The sequence below is a fragment of the Pleurodeles waltl genome, chromosome 6, assembly GCF_031143425.1.
Source record: "Pleurodeles waltl isolate 20211129_DDA chromosome 6, aPleWal1.hap1.20221129, whole genome shotgun sequence".
NCBI lineage: Eukaryota > Metazoa > Chordata > Amphibia > Caudata > Salamandridae > Pleurodeles > Pleurodeles waltl.
In genome coordinates, this window is record NC_090445.1 from 1,535,852,197 (window position 1) to 1,535,870,990 (window position 18,794).

Sequence of the window (18,794 nt, forward strand, 5' to 3'; positions counted from 1 at the left end):
CTAGGTGAGAAACAGGGCCGCTGTTCTCCCACCCTTCTCTTCCTTCCCTCCATTACCTCCTCCAACCATGGTATGTGAAATTAAAATTTCAAATTCATGCTTACTTAGGACACAGCAGGTTTGTCATTCTTCTTCATTTCACGTTAACTCAAATTAATTTTGTCAGACACACCCACCCCTTGCAACCTACCTCTCATAGAAGGACTGATCAATAGTCAACTCTATCCCTGACTTACTGGCCTTACAGGACACTGATGGTTTTCACAAAGGTATTGCCACATTCCACAAGCACCAGTAGGACAAGAATTTATGGGATACTTGCTTGTAAACATGGCGTGGAAGTAGGGGCTGCAGGAAGCCAGCACCACCTTGTGGGCCTTGATCTCTTTGGTGCCGACGTGCAGGATGATATCACAGAGCAGCCCACGCTGCCGCATGCGGTTCATGCAGACGAAGGCGTCATGGTAGTGCCTCTTGGAGTTATGGGAGACTGTGTGGCCATCCCGGTTCAGGAGCTGCATTCCACCCTCCATTGCGGGGGTCTGGTCTGAAGCCTTCTCCTTCCCTGGCTTCACTCTTTGCAGCTGCAGAAAGATAAAGAAAACACTTGTGCTGGATATGGTTTTGTAATAGGCTGCAAACTTCAGATCAATCTTTATTCGTGTGTTGAAGCCACAAGTAAAAGAATACACAGAAATGAAGCATAACTATTGAAATGCCTAAGAAATATATCCATAAAAAGTATTAATAGCAACGAATTAGGCAATAATAATGACCAAAGCAATGACTTTCGTAAGTTAACTGCTGATTTAAAAAATGAACCTACCCTAAAACACACCTCCTCATCCGTTTATAGTTGGAAAAACCGAACCCCTTCCCTAATTTATGCAAGCTGTTACTTCTATAAAAGCGGGGTTAAAGACTTTTTAGAAACAAATAGCATAAATTTAGCAAAAAAAGTTGTAATTTTGGTCTGATAACCATCACACAGACACAAGAGCGGGAGTTTCACAATGATGGCCCAATAGAAAGTAAAGCTATTGAGAAGGTTCATTGTTTCGATTTAGGCGGGGACAGTTACATAACTGTCCCCGCCTAAATCGAAACAATGACCCTTCTCAATTTCCTTGTGTCTCAATTAAGATTCTATACCAATACACATTTTTACGTTAGGTTCTGCCTTCACAGATAACTTGGCAAGCTCTGCCTTTTCCGAAGCAATGCGCCCATTATCCAGAAACAATATTTGAATTGCTTTTTTATCCTGTGCACAAATGGAGGACGGGTGATCGAACAGGGGAAACCTATATCTCTAATAATGTTTTATGGACATATTCAAGCAAGGGTATACTAAGCCCCTTTTCACAGAGAAGGCAATCTTCAACAATGGATTGGTTCAAGCTTGCTTTAGGATTTAACCAGTCAGATGGCTACAAAGAAAGTGGGCCCAGTTTAATTCGATCTTTAAAGTAAGGGAGACCTAATTCCGCATGATAAACACAGTGTTAGGTTGAAGGGGGTAATGAAAAAACCGACTGCAGAAGAGATTCTCCTCCATATGAATTGCAAAGCAATTATCATAGCCCCAAACCCCAGCTAGGTATACATTGGTAGGAGCTAACTGGGTCTTATTAACTTCAAGCAGAGATATGATTGCCTTACAACCAAATGGCAGTGGCAAGTTCAAGAAAGCACCCACAAATCTACAAAGCTTCATATGGCAGCTTAAAATATGTTTACCCCCAAAGCCCAAGGAATAAAAAGAGACCATTTTAGGGGAATTTTGCCGATTGCAAGGGTAGAAACACAGACGAGGATAGGTTTTCGAGCAAAATTGGTAATTAAATCAAGGCCTTCGCAATGCAATAGGTCTTGCATATTTAGAACAAGTTAATTGTCATCTTTTGACAACAGCGCCCATGAGCAAAAACAAAAGAAAACATGAGTGGAAACTGAGAAAAGACGACTCGGCAAAACAAAAGAAAGTAGCTTTAAAAAATAAAACTTTGCAATTTTGTTTGTCCTGCTGGACATGCTTTTGCCAGTCACAAGCCTTCTGTTTGCAGGGCCCTAGAAGTTAAAAAGAACAAATAGTTCCTCGATCCCATCGGGGGCAGTGCATGGGCACTAATTAAGTTGAATGAATTAGTGCTTGATCCCTGCTCCACACAGACGAACGGAAATGATACCAGACGTGCCTTGACAAATTATGAGGCTGTTCAAAAAATAAATTAAAAAAAGGAGTGCCACGCAAACCAATGACTGGTGAGCGACAGGCAAGCTCCAAGTCCATTACTGAACACCACAAACAAACAGAGTGTCGCAAGCGAGAAGCATGCGCTAGTGCATGCACTCAAAGGCTCAACCCTTAAAAAAAAAAAAAAAAAGGGAACTGACTAACCTTAGTAAGGCCCTAGGCGTTCAGACTACCAAAACTACATCATTAGCATATAACAATGCGGGAATAGGGACATTATTGACAATTGGAACAATCACAGCAGCATATTATAGAAAGGGACTGAAGTTATTAACATATAAAATAAAAAGTAGGGGGCACGAATGCACTCCTGCTGGACACTCCATAGAAAGTCAAAGGTGTTAGATTTTTCCACACTTGTATATAATCTAAACATAGCAGATCAATTTTGAAGTAATACGGAAAGAAAGGGCACTTGTGCGATTTCCAACCTCAACTCAAGAAAAATCAGCTATAACCGAGTTTGATTCACACAATAAAAAGCAGGCAGCTCTTGGCAATAGTATATTTGCCTATATTTGGATTTAGATTGAGACACTACACCACGGCATCTAACCGCTCCTTTAACCATAGTGGCAAGAGTCAAGAATGTTACAGCTACTAGCACAATCCCACATCCTATTGTGAAAGACTACCACTGATTTTAATCATTGAGGTGCTAGCACCTATTTCAGAAGAGCTGCCCTGCTTGAAAACTGGAACAATAATCAATTTGGGCCATGAGCTTGGTAAATGCGTTAATAGGAGTGCCAACAGATCCAAATTACACTTCACCAGATCAACTGGCATCTCATCAATTCCCAGAACTTTATTTTCTAGACTCGGACACACTGCTTGAGTCACCTCATCCGACGAGAAAACCAATTTAATCCCTTTGTTTAAATAAGTCTCCAAGGGCCAGATGTACTAAACTTTTTGCACATCGCAAACAGCGAATTTTGCTGTTTGCAACGTGCAAAAAGCACATTGCGATGCCCAAACCCCATTTTGCGATTCGGTAACTTGCTTACCGAATCGCAAAACGGGTTGCAAGTCGTAATTAGGAAGGGGTGTTCCCTTCCTAATTGCCAGTCGCAGCGCGATGTTGTATTGTTTTAGGGCCGCGAACGCGGTCGCAAAACAATCGCAGTTAGCACCCATTTGAAATGGGTGCTAACCCACTCGCAAAAGGGAAGGGGTCCCCATGGGACCCCTTCCCCTTTGTGAATGGCATTAAAAACATGTTTCCAGCGCAGGCAGTGGTCCTATGGACCACTGCCTGCACTGAAAAAATGAAACGCAAAAGTTTCATTTTTTCGTTTTGAAATGCATCTCGTTTTCCTTTAAGGAAAACAGGCTGCATTACCAAAAAAAGAAAAAATGCTTTATTTAAAAGCAGCCACAGACATGGTGGTCTGCTGTCTCCAGCAGGCCACCATCCCTGTGAGTGCCGCGAGTCTCAAGGGGGTCACAAATTGCGACCCACCTCATGAATATACATGAGGTGTGCCTTTGCGACCCCCTTGCGAGTCACAGATGGTGTCAGGGACACCATCCTACATTCCGATTTGCGACTCGCAAATTGCGAGTCGCTCTGACTCCCAATTTGCACGTTGCAAATCGGAACCTACCTACATCTGGCCCCAAATCTCTCTGCAAGGGGTTACTAACTAGGAGAGCAGTAAGTAGCAGAGGTGATTAGCCCATTGTACACAACTAATATGGCAGCTCATTATATTCCCACGATTATTATTTACCCTACACAAGTTTACATTGAACCAAAAATTCTCAAAATTCTTATTTTTAGCAGGTGTTACTAATCACTCCCAATTCTCATTATTTACTTCGCGTTTCCTTCTTTTCAAAATCGATTCATAAAAGAAGCGAGATTGAGTCACCTCTAAAGGGTCCCTGGGCTTAATTTAATGATTATGGCTCCAGAGAATGAGATTGTTGGCAGGTGTAGACTGGTTGGAGGCATGCAGGCATCTATGGGAGGTGGCAGTTGGGGCTGTGTTTAGACGGGGACAGTTAAAGATACCTTTTGGGTACCCTGCTTAGGAAAATTTGAAGCTTGAAAAACATGGAAGGCTAGAAGGTTTGGAATACCTGTGTCAATACCTGTTGACTACGTTTACAAGCAATACCTTAGAATCCTTACATGTGTATTCAAACTGGGTACATAACAGCCAGAGGGGAGTATCTAGAATGGTGTGAGAAGAATGGTTCGGTTTTTAAAACGAAGCAGTCAATGCAATGTAAAGGAATGGGCTTACCCAGTCCAGTAACCATAGTTCAAGGCATGGAAAAATAAGATTATTGCAATGCATAATTCTGCAGAAAGGCTGCACCAAGGGAAAGTATTTGGTAACTAGGAGAACAAAACACCACTATGAAGAACACTTTAGGCAACAGTTGCTGACTAAAGCCAAATATTTTGACTTTTTTTTTTAGTACAGATAAAATATTTTATCATTTTTCACTAACATGAACGTTCAGTGTGGACAGCAGCACTACAAGCTTCTCTGACACAAAGAACAGGTACAGCAAAGGAGGAACCAACATAACATAACATAGCACAAGCTTCTGTCACATACTCTATAACACCAGCTTCCCTCCTCCAGTAGTGTAGCAATCTTCGTCCCAATTGCCTCTACTATGCCAAGGGTGAGATAAAAACAAAAGGAATGTTGGGGCTATGAGGCATGTTCCTGGGGCATGTTCCTGAGGTAGTCAGTCGGAACTAGGCAGCATCCTCTGTGGGTACTGATGTTTACTGATGTTTACCTTTGGTGTCATAAAGCACCAATACCACTCGAGTTGGATAACCAGGCCATTGCCTTTAGGCATTCCAATCTCCAGGGGGAACATAAGTGAACAGTCAAGGCTTACTCTAAGAAGTGCTACAGAGTAGTAAATTGTACACTGCAATTCAAAGAGCCTAATACTCAGACACAGTGTCCAACCAGTGTTACGTTGTCAAAGAGGAAGAGGACTCTTAACTATGCCTTTCACTTACCTAAAAATTAAATAATATTAACAGATTAGGTCCCCAGCTTCCAATAATGACTCCGTGGGGGGTCCCCAGATTCCAATAATGATTCAGTGGGGTTCCCTGGGTACCAGTATTGATAAAGTGGGGGGTCCACAAAAAGTCAAAAGGTTGAGCATCACGGTCATAGACAGCTGCAAAACACCTAATCCTAAAGGTTGCATGGCCTCCCGGCATATATCAGATGTAAAACTGCAGCACCAAAGCTTGCGCTCTTCTCTGGGTATCTGAGCACCATATTTAATGTGGTACAGACTGCAGGACGTATGCCGCTCCTCAGACGATAGGTATTCACATGAACGACTGCACCTCTTCTGACACGTTCTTCGACACCCAGGGCTTTAAATGGGCAGGTACTGGCCGGTACTGAGTAACCGCATTTCTTTAATCTGTTTCTGAGATTACCTGCTGCAAAGCAATTAATGGGAGAGTACCGGCACTTCTTGGGAGCAAACATACTCTAAATAGGGAGAACCTGCACTTTTATATTTCCATTTAAAGCACCCATGATTAGGAGCAGCTACTAGAATGCAACACTCCGAGCAGCCTCTCCTATGCAACCACATCCCCAAAACACTTCACACATTGGCCTAAGTGCACTCACAGGCTTCCTGTCCTCCCATAAGCTAGCATCTAATATTTATGAGCCCGCTCTCACTCTTTTTGCTTCACATCCAAGCGCATATGCAACAAAACAAACCGATAAAACCACACACACTATACTAATAGGACGCATGACTGACACTTCCCCATCCATAGCGCAGCCCGCTACGTGTACCCATCCCAAATATTCGTCGGCATTGTGCATAAACCGCTACGTAAATACCAGCACAGTGCGAACCACTGAGACGGGATCATCAGTGTGGGGTTGTTTCAGGTGTAAGGATGGCTCGAGCCTCCCACGCGCCAGTCTCTCGCCCGCTCATATCGACGCCCCCTCTATGTGCTGCTCGCGCCTACACACGCAACTGTGAAGGCATAAAAATAGCTGATGGTCCCGTTACCAGTTTTTACTGCCTACGAGCTGCGTGGTGCAGAGCGCGTGGGGGCCTGCAGCATTGTGTGCACATTAAACGAGAGAAGAGGGAGGCGACGAGGCACGGCAGGTACACACAGATCCTACGCAATACCCATAAATACCCGGAAAGCCCGCAATACGCAAAGGCAACGGCAGTGTGCCTGGGGCACCCCGGGAGAGAGACCCGGGAAGTCTGGCGCATGGGCCTGGGCCCGGGCCCGGTCAACCTGGTACAGAGGTCGTGGACTCTGGTGGCCCTGGAACCCTGACATGCACAGTTAGGAGAAGCCTTGTATACAGACATACAGTGATCGGCCGAGTCCAGAAAGGGAACCATATGTTCGGATACCGACAAGAAGCTAAAGTAGCTTGTAATACAGACACGGAAAGCTAGCACACACATAAACAAGGAGTGCCTTGTATGGACACGTTGACAGCCCTAGAACCTGGGCTCACATATGTGCCATGATAGGATTCCCTAAGGGCTGAATAAGGCCATATAATAGCTGTGTTTTACAACAATGCATACGTTGTTAAATTGTAATGCATTCCTTTACAACAATTTTTAGAACATTTCAGTAATGTGTCCTTAATATACATTATGAACATAGGCACAGTGCTATATTATAGAAAGCAAGACCACACATGTTGAAATTTGCATACCTAGCTCGTGATTTTTTTTTTAAAGTGTATAATATCTTTAAAAAAAAAACATTTACAGACAAAGACGTTCTAATAATTTAATATGTTTTATTGTACTGCAACCTTTATATAGTACTTATTACCCCTATGTGGGGGCGCTGAAGCGTTTGCCCACCTGGATAGCAGGTTACACTGCTTAGGCTGTGTGGTTGGAAGAGTGATGTCTTTGTTTTAATCCTGTGTGGGAAGTGTTTCAATGTAGTGTCAGTGACACAATCCTTGTAAGCATAAATTGGGGTGTACACACATATTTCAAGTGTCCATTAATACACCCTGAGGTCGCTCCCAAGACAAAATGCAATCCCCATTCACGTCCTAGTCCACATTCCTGCGCTAGGAAATGAATTCAAACATTTTTTCACTTAATTTCTAATGTGAACACCTCGGACAAGGAGATTAGAGAGCCTGGAAGTAATAGTTTCGGAGTGTCTGGTGCACACACACATGCAGACCCAGAGAGCCTGGTACGCACACATATTTGGAGGTTGGTATACACACAAAGATCAGGGGAGCCTCTACATACAGATCTGGAAAGACCAGTACACACATACAGATCTAAAGTCTCGTACATACTGATTGGATGCAACAAGCAATACAAATCCCAAAACAAATTCGAAAAAGAGAGGAAAGTGTAAGAAACGTACTAACATCAGAATTACAAAATCAAACAAGGGGTTTCTGACATTTGAATTCTTAAAGTTTTAAGTAAGAATTAGGCCAAGAAGCACAAGGTGCCAATAATAGTCAATAGTCACAGGAGAACAGGACCTAGGCACTATTTGAGGTAGGCAGTGAATCTGGGTGCAAGTTGGATACGCATACCAGGTTCATCCTGGTCATCGATTTTACTTTATGACTTTACACCTATGGTAGATCGGGACTTAAAGGACTACCGTTCTACACAAAAACAGGGCCTCAAGGGAGGCACTTAGAGACTCACAGGGCGTAAGGCAGATGCTAGCAGCAGGGTCAATTCAAATCCAGCAGCCTTCTGTCATCTTGGCAGTTGCAGGAAAGACCTCTTGTAGCTGCTTGTATCCTGGCAGCTTGAAAAGGAAGTCAGTTTTAGGGCTTGTGGAGTTCACTTCTTTGTCCTGAGTACAAGAAGGAACAGGTCTGGTTCATTGGGCTCTAAGGTCGCAGACAGCAGGAGCAGCCCTTTTCTGTTCTCAGAGTCATTCCAGTACACTATTCTACACCACTGCAGTCTCCACTGCACCACCCCACTCTATGCCATTTCACTCTATAGGGAAACAATGTATTCTACCTTACTACACTGTAAGCCTTGCCCTTTATGCCACACATCACCTCTGCACTGTATGCTGCACCACTCTACAATATGCCCCTCTACTCTAACCACTGCACTCTACACCACTTTACTCAAAACCAATGCACTGTACATCCATCTACTCTGCACATTTGCACGCTACGCCCCTCTATTCTACTCTACGCCACTCTACATCATTGCAATCTATGCAAATGCACTCTACATCACTTTACTGAAAACCAATGCAATCTACGCCTATCTACTCTGCACCACTGCACTACTTTATTCTGCTATGCACCACTGTACTCTATGCTACTGCTCTCTCCGCCACTTTACTTTACACCATCCTATGCAGATGCGCTCTACTATACACCACTGCACTCTGCAGTACAGCACTCTATGCCACTCTACTCTACACCACTCTAAGCCACTGCACTGTACGACACTCTACTCTATGCCACTGCAATCTACCCTGCACCACTCTAATTTAAAACAATCTACTCTACGCCACTCCACTCTACCTTGTTCCACTCCAATTTAACCTGCGCCAATCTACACCAATTCACTCAATGCCACTCTACACCACTGCACTCACTCTCAAACACTGCACTCTCTGCTACTGAACTCTATGCAGTCTACTCTGTACCACTGCACTCTACTCTGCATCATCCAACTCTATTGTACTCTAAGCCAATCCACTCTACGCCACTCTAATTTACTCTGCATCACTGTACTCTACACCAATACACGCAATGCCAAAACCAACCCAAAACCTATGCACTATACTCCACGCCAATCTACTCTGCGCCACCGTATTCTATACCACTTCACTCTACAACATTGCACTCCACAATACTCCAGTCTATGCAACTCTACTACACTTTACTCCTCTCTGCAATGCTCCTCTGGGCTCTGCGCTTTGCTCTCTACACCCTTACACGCCATGCCACCGTACGCAACACCACTCTCCTTTATGCCAATACATTTTAGCCATGCTGAACAGTAGCCACACTGGTAAAATACATTGGCAAGGCAATAGCTCTTGCATAGGCGCAACCTATTAGATTTGCTAATGCTTGTTCCTTTTCCCGCTCATCACTGCAGCAACAATGGTCTTCAAGAATCCAGGCTAGGCCCCAGACAGAAAGAACCACCAACAACAAAATTTGTACCCCAGGCCTTTCATCTGCTCTGGGAGTTTTCATGTCCACATGAGCCACCCGTTCGTTGCTGGCCTGACAGTGGCAGTATTTATAGTGCTTAGACACGTAGGACAATCAAAGTATTGCTTCTTTTACATCTGGTTGTTTTCTCACTCAGACATAAATGCATCATCCTTATTTGTTCCCTGTTTTTGCAGCTTCTGAAACAATGAGTCACCTCTTAAACCAGTGTTAATCGGTCAAGCCCATTTTGTTGATCGGAGCCAGACACAACTCAAGAGCAGCTTAACGTTGCTAGGCAACAGCCAGTAGCACAGGAAGGATCACTGTAGCAAGGGGACTTTCCTTGAACAAAGAAATGAGATGGTATCCCCCCACCCCCTCACCCAAAGGGTATTAATCGATTTTAGGCCTGGGGCCCTGAGCACGGACATGCTTAGACTATCATGCAACCCACACATAGGAGAACCACAATATTTTGCAGCAAGGCATGTGGTCTTTGAATGGACCACTTTCCATCGTTCACCCATTTACAGTTCAGACATTTATGCACACACAATATACACCAATCACAGACAAGGATAGGCAAAGACCCCAATTATGAGGACTGCACACACCTTACTCTCCACAAATAGGGCGCAGGTAAAAACACCTGCATACACGACCTATACGAGATTCTAACACAATCAGCCATGTCATAGCCCAGGATGAGAGCTCACCCTCATTCTGATTTAGGGGTTCATTTTGGATGATCCAGTCAGCCGAGCACGGGTCTGCTGAAGAAAACAGTAAAAACGTATACCACATGTAGCTTGTCAAACACATCACAGGAAAGAACACAGGATTGGCCAGAAAAATAAAATAACAGAGCACTGCAACATTCAACCGAACATAATATTCTAACACCACAGCCAGTATATTGTGCAAGCGGAGTTGAATGAGTTGCCAGCTCCAAGACCTTATCCCAGACTTGAGCCCAAAAAGAAGAAAAAACTTTTATCTGTAAACCGAATGACATTGAAATATCAACCTTCCAAAACACTGTGTGCATAAAATCGACTACCAGAAAATTGTGACGTTAAGTGCATCTAGGTTAATATAGGTACACATACACATTCATTCACTGAAAAACAAATTTTACAGAGACATTATAGTTAGGAAATGGAATAAAAAAAATAATTAAAAAAATAGAAATTCACTAAAAAAAAAAAAAAAAAAAAAAAGTTTACAAGGAAGTTATAGTAAGGTTCTGAATTTACTTGCACAAAACCATAAGAATTCAGCAGTTATAGTTAGAGCTATTTCAAGTAACTACTACTCATGCCCTAAGATAACTACAACTCAGGCCCTTGCCATGCACTGCTAATTACCCCAGAAATTACAGCACTCACGACAACTTTTATAACTTCATTAAAACTATCAATGTAACCTTAGCAGTCAAATTATTGAAGAGAAAACTGTGCATAGATGGGGCGCAAGTTATAGTTACCCTAGGGCCCTTTCTTGGGATAGAAACAGTAGTGCATAAAGGGGACACTGTTCTGTGCTTTGAACAATGCTTCAGATTCAGTCATTTACACGCCCAGGATCAGAGGGACAATACCCAGTTGTACACTTAACTGACAAAGGAATTTACTTTATTTCAATAAGGTGTGCATTGGCCAGCTTCTTTATTTACATTGCAAAGCTGGGAATGGGTCAAAATGAAAGGATGTTGCATGGGAATACTCCCGCAACACCTATGGAAACCCCTTGCTGGAACAGAGTGTTGCAATGCAGCGATTTGTGCTATGTCGCTTTACTCAAGATTTATGAAACCTCATAAAGTGGCCTTGCGTGGCTTCATAAATCAAAATTTGCTGTTGCTTCACTCTTGCACCATGTTGCGTGGTGCAAGAGCAACACAAGGGGGCTCGTAAATATGCCCTTCTGTGTGGCATGTACAAAACCATCATGCCTGGTTCACTTAGTTATATTTTCAAGTTTGCAGTTGTTCTCCCACATCAAATACCGGCGCCCAAGTCTGACAAAATCAATCTTTAATGACCATGATAATAAATATGATAATCAAAAGGTTCAGACAGCTTGCAAGATATGGTCTATAAAGGTTTCGGGCACTAGTTGCCCATGTTGCTTTTTGTGGAGCCTCTGTATGTCCTCATCTCTTGATTTTATCATGGTAACTTTTTTGAAGATCATTTTTAGTGATGGTAGGATATGTTCAGGTCCCAAGGCAGTTGCATTTGGAGCGTGCTCAAAATAAATTAAGCCACTGAAGCCCATATTGATACCTTTGGATGTCCTATCTCCTGGCACAAATGATATCTCAGTGGGTCTGTAGAGGCCTGCTCTCCTTATTCCAGTATTTTAGCAGCTCCACTTTCTGGTTTTTGGTTTATGGCTTGCTCCTTAAGAATAAACGAACCAGGGCTGCGCTGGCGGAGTTGTGTATTTTTAAACGATGCGACCTCACCATGCACTGATAGTTATCTCCAATATTACATCACTCCTTACATGTTAAATGACACCACTGATAACATCATTGCAACATCTGAGATGACATAAAGGATTGCAATATATTCACTTAAAAAAACAAAGGTTACAGGGACATTATAGTTAGATTGACGTTTCACCAAAAAAAACATAGAAATTCAGCTGTTATACCTATAGTTCTACTTATGTTAAGAAACTAAAACTTGTTGCCCAAAGTTACTTTCAAGCACGAGTTATAGCTTCTTCAGATAAGTATAGCTATAACTGCTGAATTTCTATGGTTTTGTATGGGTAAAACGCCAACCTAGCTATAACGTTCCTGTAACCTTTGTTTTTTTTAGTGAATTTCTATGGCTTTTTTAATACGCATGCTAACTTTTCTGTCAGGTTGCAGCCACCCAATCAGGGCCTTGGTTTTCCACCTGGATTTGAGAAGGATTTGCAGATCTGCTGATCAGACGGAAAAAAAAACAGTTTGCAATGCAACAGGTCTTGCATTTGTGAGAGTTGCAGCTAGTGGCATTGTAAATGGGCCTGATTACAACTTTGGAGGAGGTGTTAATCCGTCCCAAATGTGACGGATTTACCACCAGTCGTATTACGAGTTCCATAGGATATAATGGACTCGTAATACGGTTGGTGGTAAATCCGTCACATTTGGGACGGATTAACACCGCCTCCACAGTTGTAATCAGGCCCAATGTCTTTTACCTATGTGTATTGGTTTGGAGTGCAGAGGATGTGTGTCAAGTGGCACAGCAACCCTCCCAGGCCTATCGTTGCAGAAGAGAGGACATAACAAGGCTGGCATCTTGGGAGTGTTTTTCCCTTATTCCTACAGGCTGGCTGTGATACCCTAGAGATGCAACCCTTTCTAGTGCGTTTACATAAGCTTTTATAGCATCAAACAATCCACAAAGTGGCACCTTCATGGCCTTTAACTCGGAGAATGAGGGGGGGGGGGTTAAAGAGTTAGGAGCATAGAAAAGGGGGCAGCCATATATTTCTGTATGTTAAACCCTTAAAGGTATTACTCCTCTATATTGGCAATACCAGCCTAACTTTTAAAAACATTGACTGTATACAGAGAGAATAACAGAAGAGGCAGCTTAACTGCAAACAAATCATAGTGATTTGGTTAAGAATGGCACCTGCTTTGCAGCACTATGAAATGGCAAAACATGAATTACCAAGCGTTAAATAAAAATAAAAAAATTTAAAAAAATGAGTTAGTCCCAGACTGCCCCAACACATACCAGACAAAGAACCCTAGGGGAGAGGATGTGGCATAAGGGCCAGAGCTGCCGACCTTGGATCTGGAGAACACGGTTTGAGTTTCAGCGCCGGCTCAACATCCTGTGATTCTGAGTAAATCTCTTAGGAGCTCATTACAAACTTGGCGGTCAGGGTCGCAGTGGCAGTCTGACCGCCACCAAAGCGGTGGTCCAATTGCTTTGGTGGCGGTCTGACTGCCATATTATGGCTGTGACAGTTTTCCTCCACAGGAGGAATTGGTGATCCGGCAAGCAGTGCCGCCCTGGGTATTACGACCTCCCAGCTCTGCCAGCTTTTACATGGCGGTAGCCCCGCCATGTAAAGGCTGGCGGAGATGGGGTGCAGGGTGCACCAGGGGGGGGCCTAGCCTGCCCCATTACAAAGTTCATTGTCTGCTTTGCAGACAGTCAACTTTGCGGTGGGTGCTGGTGCACCCTACGCACTACAGCATTGCCACCGGCTCTATTATGAGCTGGCGACAATGCTGTAGGCCGTTACCCACTCGGCCAGTGGGCGAAAACTCAGTTTAAGCCCACTGACTCCTCGGGTAACTCGTAATGGGGCACATGGGAAGGCGGCCGCACTGGCGGCAACCTGATGGTCAGGACACCGTCCGCCGAAATCATAATGACCCCCTTAATATCCGTTTGCTACCAAAAATGAATGTGTACTTGTGTAATGTAACTGGTGCTTATGTCAAGCGCTGTAATACCTTTGTATCAAGTACACGCTACATAAAACTGCGAAAAAATATTGAAGCGTTCCAATACCTTCATGTCGAGTTTGCACTACATAAAACTGCAAAAAATCAAATATAAATAAAAAAAGACCCCGCAGACATTGCAAAGTAACAGCAGAATGCCCGAAACCAAGGAAGACGAAGAAACAACACACTGCCGTGAGTGGGACAAACGTAAAGCATATACCAATGACATCAAGGGATTTTTCAAAGGCTGGTCAGGGAACAAATGAAAGTAATGGGCGTGAGATGGGCATTGTTAAAGCCTACAGAAGCCTACCGAATAGATTACAACAGGTCGAAAAGCAGTGCTTGGGCGCTGCTATCCTCAACCTAAAAATGGGCAGTTTTGACCCCCTCTATGTTTACTATGGGGTCAGGATACTTGCATCCAGACCACTTATATATTTTTCACACTGCTTTTTTCCTACGCCCCAGCCAATGCGAGGAACAAACTGCTGCCTGCAACCTTTCTATCAGGTTGCAACCAGCCAACCAGGACCTTGCTTTTCCTCCAGATTGGAGGAGGATACACACCTCTAAAAATACCAATTTCTTTTTCCTTTAATAACACTAAAACTACTGAACAGATTTACACCAAATAACAAACAGACTGCTTTCTGGACCAAAAGGTTGTATTTGTGCTGTGTTCAAAATCCCTATTGGAAACTCATTTTTTTGACCCCACCCCCATTCCCCTTTTTCTCAGCTCCCACTTGACGGATCACCCCAAAACTTTCCATGTACAACAAGATTCTAGGACAACTTTTTGGGGGAAATTTCATAAAGATTCATCAAATGGCACCAAAGGTATAGCCAAGTCAAAAAAAGCTTTTTCCAATGGAAACTTGGTCCTAACTAGTACTACCTACTGGTGACTGCCAATAGGTAATCTATGTATATATATATATATATATATATATATATATACACACACACAGACATACACACACACAGACACATAAATACACATGCACGTATATGTATGCTCAAGATACCTAGAAAACACATAGGATCCTACACCCTACCTCCTACTTCAAACCTAAAGTATGGCAAACATTTCCCCCATGCCCTAGAAGGATGCCTGTCCTAAAAAAAACTTGTAAAAAGAGACTAACACTAGCCCACCTCCAATGTAGGAGGACACAGTGCCATGGCGAACTTGAATGCCTAAAGCGGAATGTGGAATGTTGGTCGCACAACCTTGCGTGTATGTGAGAAGTGAACCCAGCATTTATTTACAAAGTGAGAGAGGGGGTGCAAAAGGGGTCATGTTAGATACACGTTTTTATCTTCCGTGGTGTTAAGGAGGAATGTGAACACATGTAGTGAACATGTACTGCCCCAGCACCAGCAGGAATCAGTCCTCAGTGCCTTTTAATGCAGTTGACCATTCAGCATTACCCAGCTTGGTTACTGGCCAGCACCCGTCCCCCCCCCCCCCCCTGCCTATAATGAATAAGGGTCACAGGAACAGCAAGTCCCCAAGCATGCTGTACGCACAGTACAAAGACAATAAGATGTGCTGCAGCACTCCGGAGAGGCGGTGGGAACCTGATGTGGGCGGAAAGAGATCTAGAGCCCAGAGTCCAAGATCAGCCGCAGTTTCACGTTTTACTTAATAAAACTTTAATTCAGTGCCACACACTTTGCCCACACCACATCAGAGTGTGCTATGTTTACAAGTAACCAGAGGTTACCAGCCTTCCCACACGCTTTTTTTTTTTTTTAAGTTCTACCCTGTGCTTTTTTTCCCGTTCCTCCCCCTGCAAGATTCCCAGTGTGGGGTATCTAGTGGTAGCCAATGATTTATGCGACACCCACCTTCCCGTCTTTTCTAAAGAGACAGGTGGCTGCCACGGGAGGCGGCTGAACAGTTCTCTGTAGATGTTAGTGAAACAATCGGAATATCTGGGTCTGCTATTTGCTACTAATTTATTCTAGAGTGCTCGATTCCAGAACAAAAGTGCATGTTAAACTAAACTGAAAAGGTCTGCTACCCTAAATGCACCAAAAGGTAATATGAATATTTATTTCTTAAGGAAAATATAGGAGGCATCAGTCTCTCTGGAGGTCCTCTAAGCAGTCTAATGCTTTTTCCTCAGAACTGCTCAATTTTAGATTTTATAGAGGTGAAAGTGTCAATATGAGTCTTGGGGGTGGGCAGAATGCCCTTCCCTCTCCCCCGGAGTTTCAGACGGCTGGTAGGGTCCAAGGGCTCAGGAACGAGCAAATTGGACAGTTTGGTGGGTAGTGGGTGAGGGGTTTGAAATATGGCTTACAGTTGTCTGTTAGCAGGTGCCATTTTAGATGTACGCACTTCAGCAGCTACAAGGGACCGTAGGAGCAGTAAAAAAATAAAAATAAAACAATTGTAGCGTAGCGGTGTCGTTTTTGGTTTGAAGGAGGTAGAGGTTTTGCTATTGAAGTCAAGTAGGTGGATTTCCAGAATCAGTGGTTAAGATATCATCATGGCTTCTCAGGAGAAGAATGTGCGTCAAGCCCTTGTCACATTGAGGGAGGCGGAGTGTCCCAACTTTATAGCAGAGGGGACCTTTTAACATGAGAGGCCACATCAGTGGACTGCAGACAGGCTGAGGTGTTGGCTTGCGGGTCCCCGGAGAGTAAACTGGCTCAAGGGACAAAAGTGGGTGAATGGAGAGCGCGGGGGAGCACCACGGGCTGGCCGTCTCGGTCCATTGTCTCCTGCCACGGTGCTGCGCAGTGGCTGGGGCGTATTTCTTGGAAGGTCCGGGCACTGCTCCTAGTGCCAGGGCCATGCATGCCACCATTATAGGAAGCAGCCGGCGCGGCTCCTCAGTGGAGGGTAGAGGGCTGCAGGGGTGCCTGCAGCATCTCTAACGGTTTGCGGCGTGAATTGCAACCCAGGAGTGAGGTAAATAATCCACCTGAAGAAGTGGTCCTGGATCCACGATATACAGGTGACCCCTCAGGGCCAGCTGCCACGCTAGATTTCAGTGCATGTTCCCCTGGGCGCCCTGCGAGCACTGTGACACCGCACTTGGGGAGGGGGGCAGTCTGTCCCTCCATCTGGGGTGGGAGGGTGTCAGGTGCTTTTTGGGGGGGGGGGGGGGGGGGGTGGAGTCGGGGAGTGCAGGCGGCTAGAGCGCGCTCAGTGAATTGGCTAGATGGAGAGATGTTTCGGGATGGGCGTCCAGGAAGGTAGGTTTGGTGTTATGACCCACTGGTGTTGGCATCCAGTATGGCAGGTCAGGAACAGTTCATAGGCAGCTACGTGTCAAAGATAGGCACGACAGTTCCAGCAGGGATACAGCCGAGAATATCTAGTGTGGCTTGGGAACCTTAGCCCGAAATCAGAGCTGGCGTCAGTGCGGCCAGCGATGGACTAGGTGGAAAGAAAGAAAGAAGTAGGATTTGTGACCCCCCCTGCTGTTTGGAGATGGTGGTATGAATGACGGAGAGGTGCCTGGCACCAGTGCGGTATGTGGTAGGGGAGGGGAGTAGATGAGTGGGAGTTGAATTTTGATGAACAGGACGCAAGGAAGGGGAGATCGTGGATATGCAGGAGTGCGACTGTTGGGGGCCCCCCGCATGATATGCAGAATGGGCGGGAGAACACTAATGGGGAGAGGAGAATTGGTGTTTTGCAGAATGCTACGGTGTCAACGGGCTGGACATCAGACAACCTGGTGGAAACTAGACCTGCGCCATGGCAGGTGGCTTTAGTGCATGCCCCGGCCCTACAGCCAAGTAAGAAATTTCCTGGGGTGATGGAACGGCAGGTAGAGATCAGGGTACAAGTGACGGTGGGGAACATACAGGCTGTGGAAGCATGGTATACCTTTACGGAAGGGTAAGTTTGTGCAAGATCAGGGCACAGGCATGAGGAGGAGGGTGGAGACAGTGGGTAGAAGGAATTCGGGGACGGTCCGAAGACACCTCAGGCTGACGTGGGGGGGACAAACAGGAGGGGGATAAAAAAAGAAAGTAAGGGCGTCCGGCAGAATAAACTCACTTACATGGGGATTACAAAATCATTGGGGGCTCATTAATGGCATCGACCACAGAGTGGAGATGGAAAGGAGAATATGTGGAGCTTTCCAAGTTTCTGCCCAGAGAGATGTGAGCTAAGGAGGGCTCAAAGGAAGACGAATATGAGCTCTCGTGCAGCCCAAAGGTCCCGGTAAAAATAGAAAATTGGACTGTGGTTTTTCTTATATACGCAAGTGTTTATTGTGAGAAGTACCCAGAGAGGTGCATCATGCTCTTTAAATGACAGGACGTGGTGTGCAAAGCACGGGTTACCTTCAGGTGCCTGGCTTGGGTGCGATATGATGAGGAGTTCAGGGTGACGTTGGCGAAGAACGTGCCCAGTATCTGGGCATAATTGGACAATGAGCTCTTTCTCCAGACCGTGACACCAGAATGGCCAGCCCCATCTTATACGGTGAGCAGCTGGCTGGTCATTTACAAGCCTTTTCGGGAACGCCCCACTTCGACTTGGGTGGGGGAAGAGGGCAGGCAGGGGCATGCTGGTCATACACCAGGGGGCAGTGTTGGAAGGAATTTTGTAAATACAAGCAGGAGTGCACCAAATGTGGGGGAAAACACATGCTCACCCATTGTGGGCCGCAGAAAGGAGGAGTTGTCCAGTCAGGTGGATAGACAACAGGACCTAGCAATCACGGTAGGGGGCGAGGGTGTCAGCAGAATCTAGGGTAAGGCACATATGCCAGTTAAGCTGGACAGGTTGCACATTGACTTGCTTTGTTGGGATCAGCAAGTTAACGAGAGTTGCTGACGTCAGGTTTCTTGGAGGGTTTTCATTTGTGTTATGAGGGACCACGTAGGTGGCAATGGGTGGAAA

At 44.9% G+C, this 18,794-nt stretch overlaps 1 protein-coding gene across 2 annotated transcripts in view; it reads right to left on the reverse strand.

The window, feature by feature from the left end:
• Window positions 1–18,794, reverse strand: part of KLHL17 (kelch like family member 17) — a 170,001-nt gene that overhangs the window by 111,814 nt on the left and 39,393 nt on the right. For both annotated transcript variants that reach the window (XM_069241120.1, XM_069241121.1), the window contains exon 2: window positions 323–584. In XM_069241120.1, the coding sequence (XP_069097221.1) occupies window positions 323–584 (262 nt within the window). The remainder of the gene's footprint in view (window positions 1–322; window positions 585–18,794) is intronic.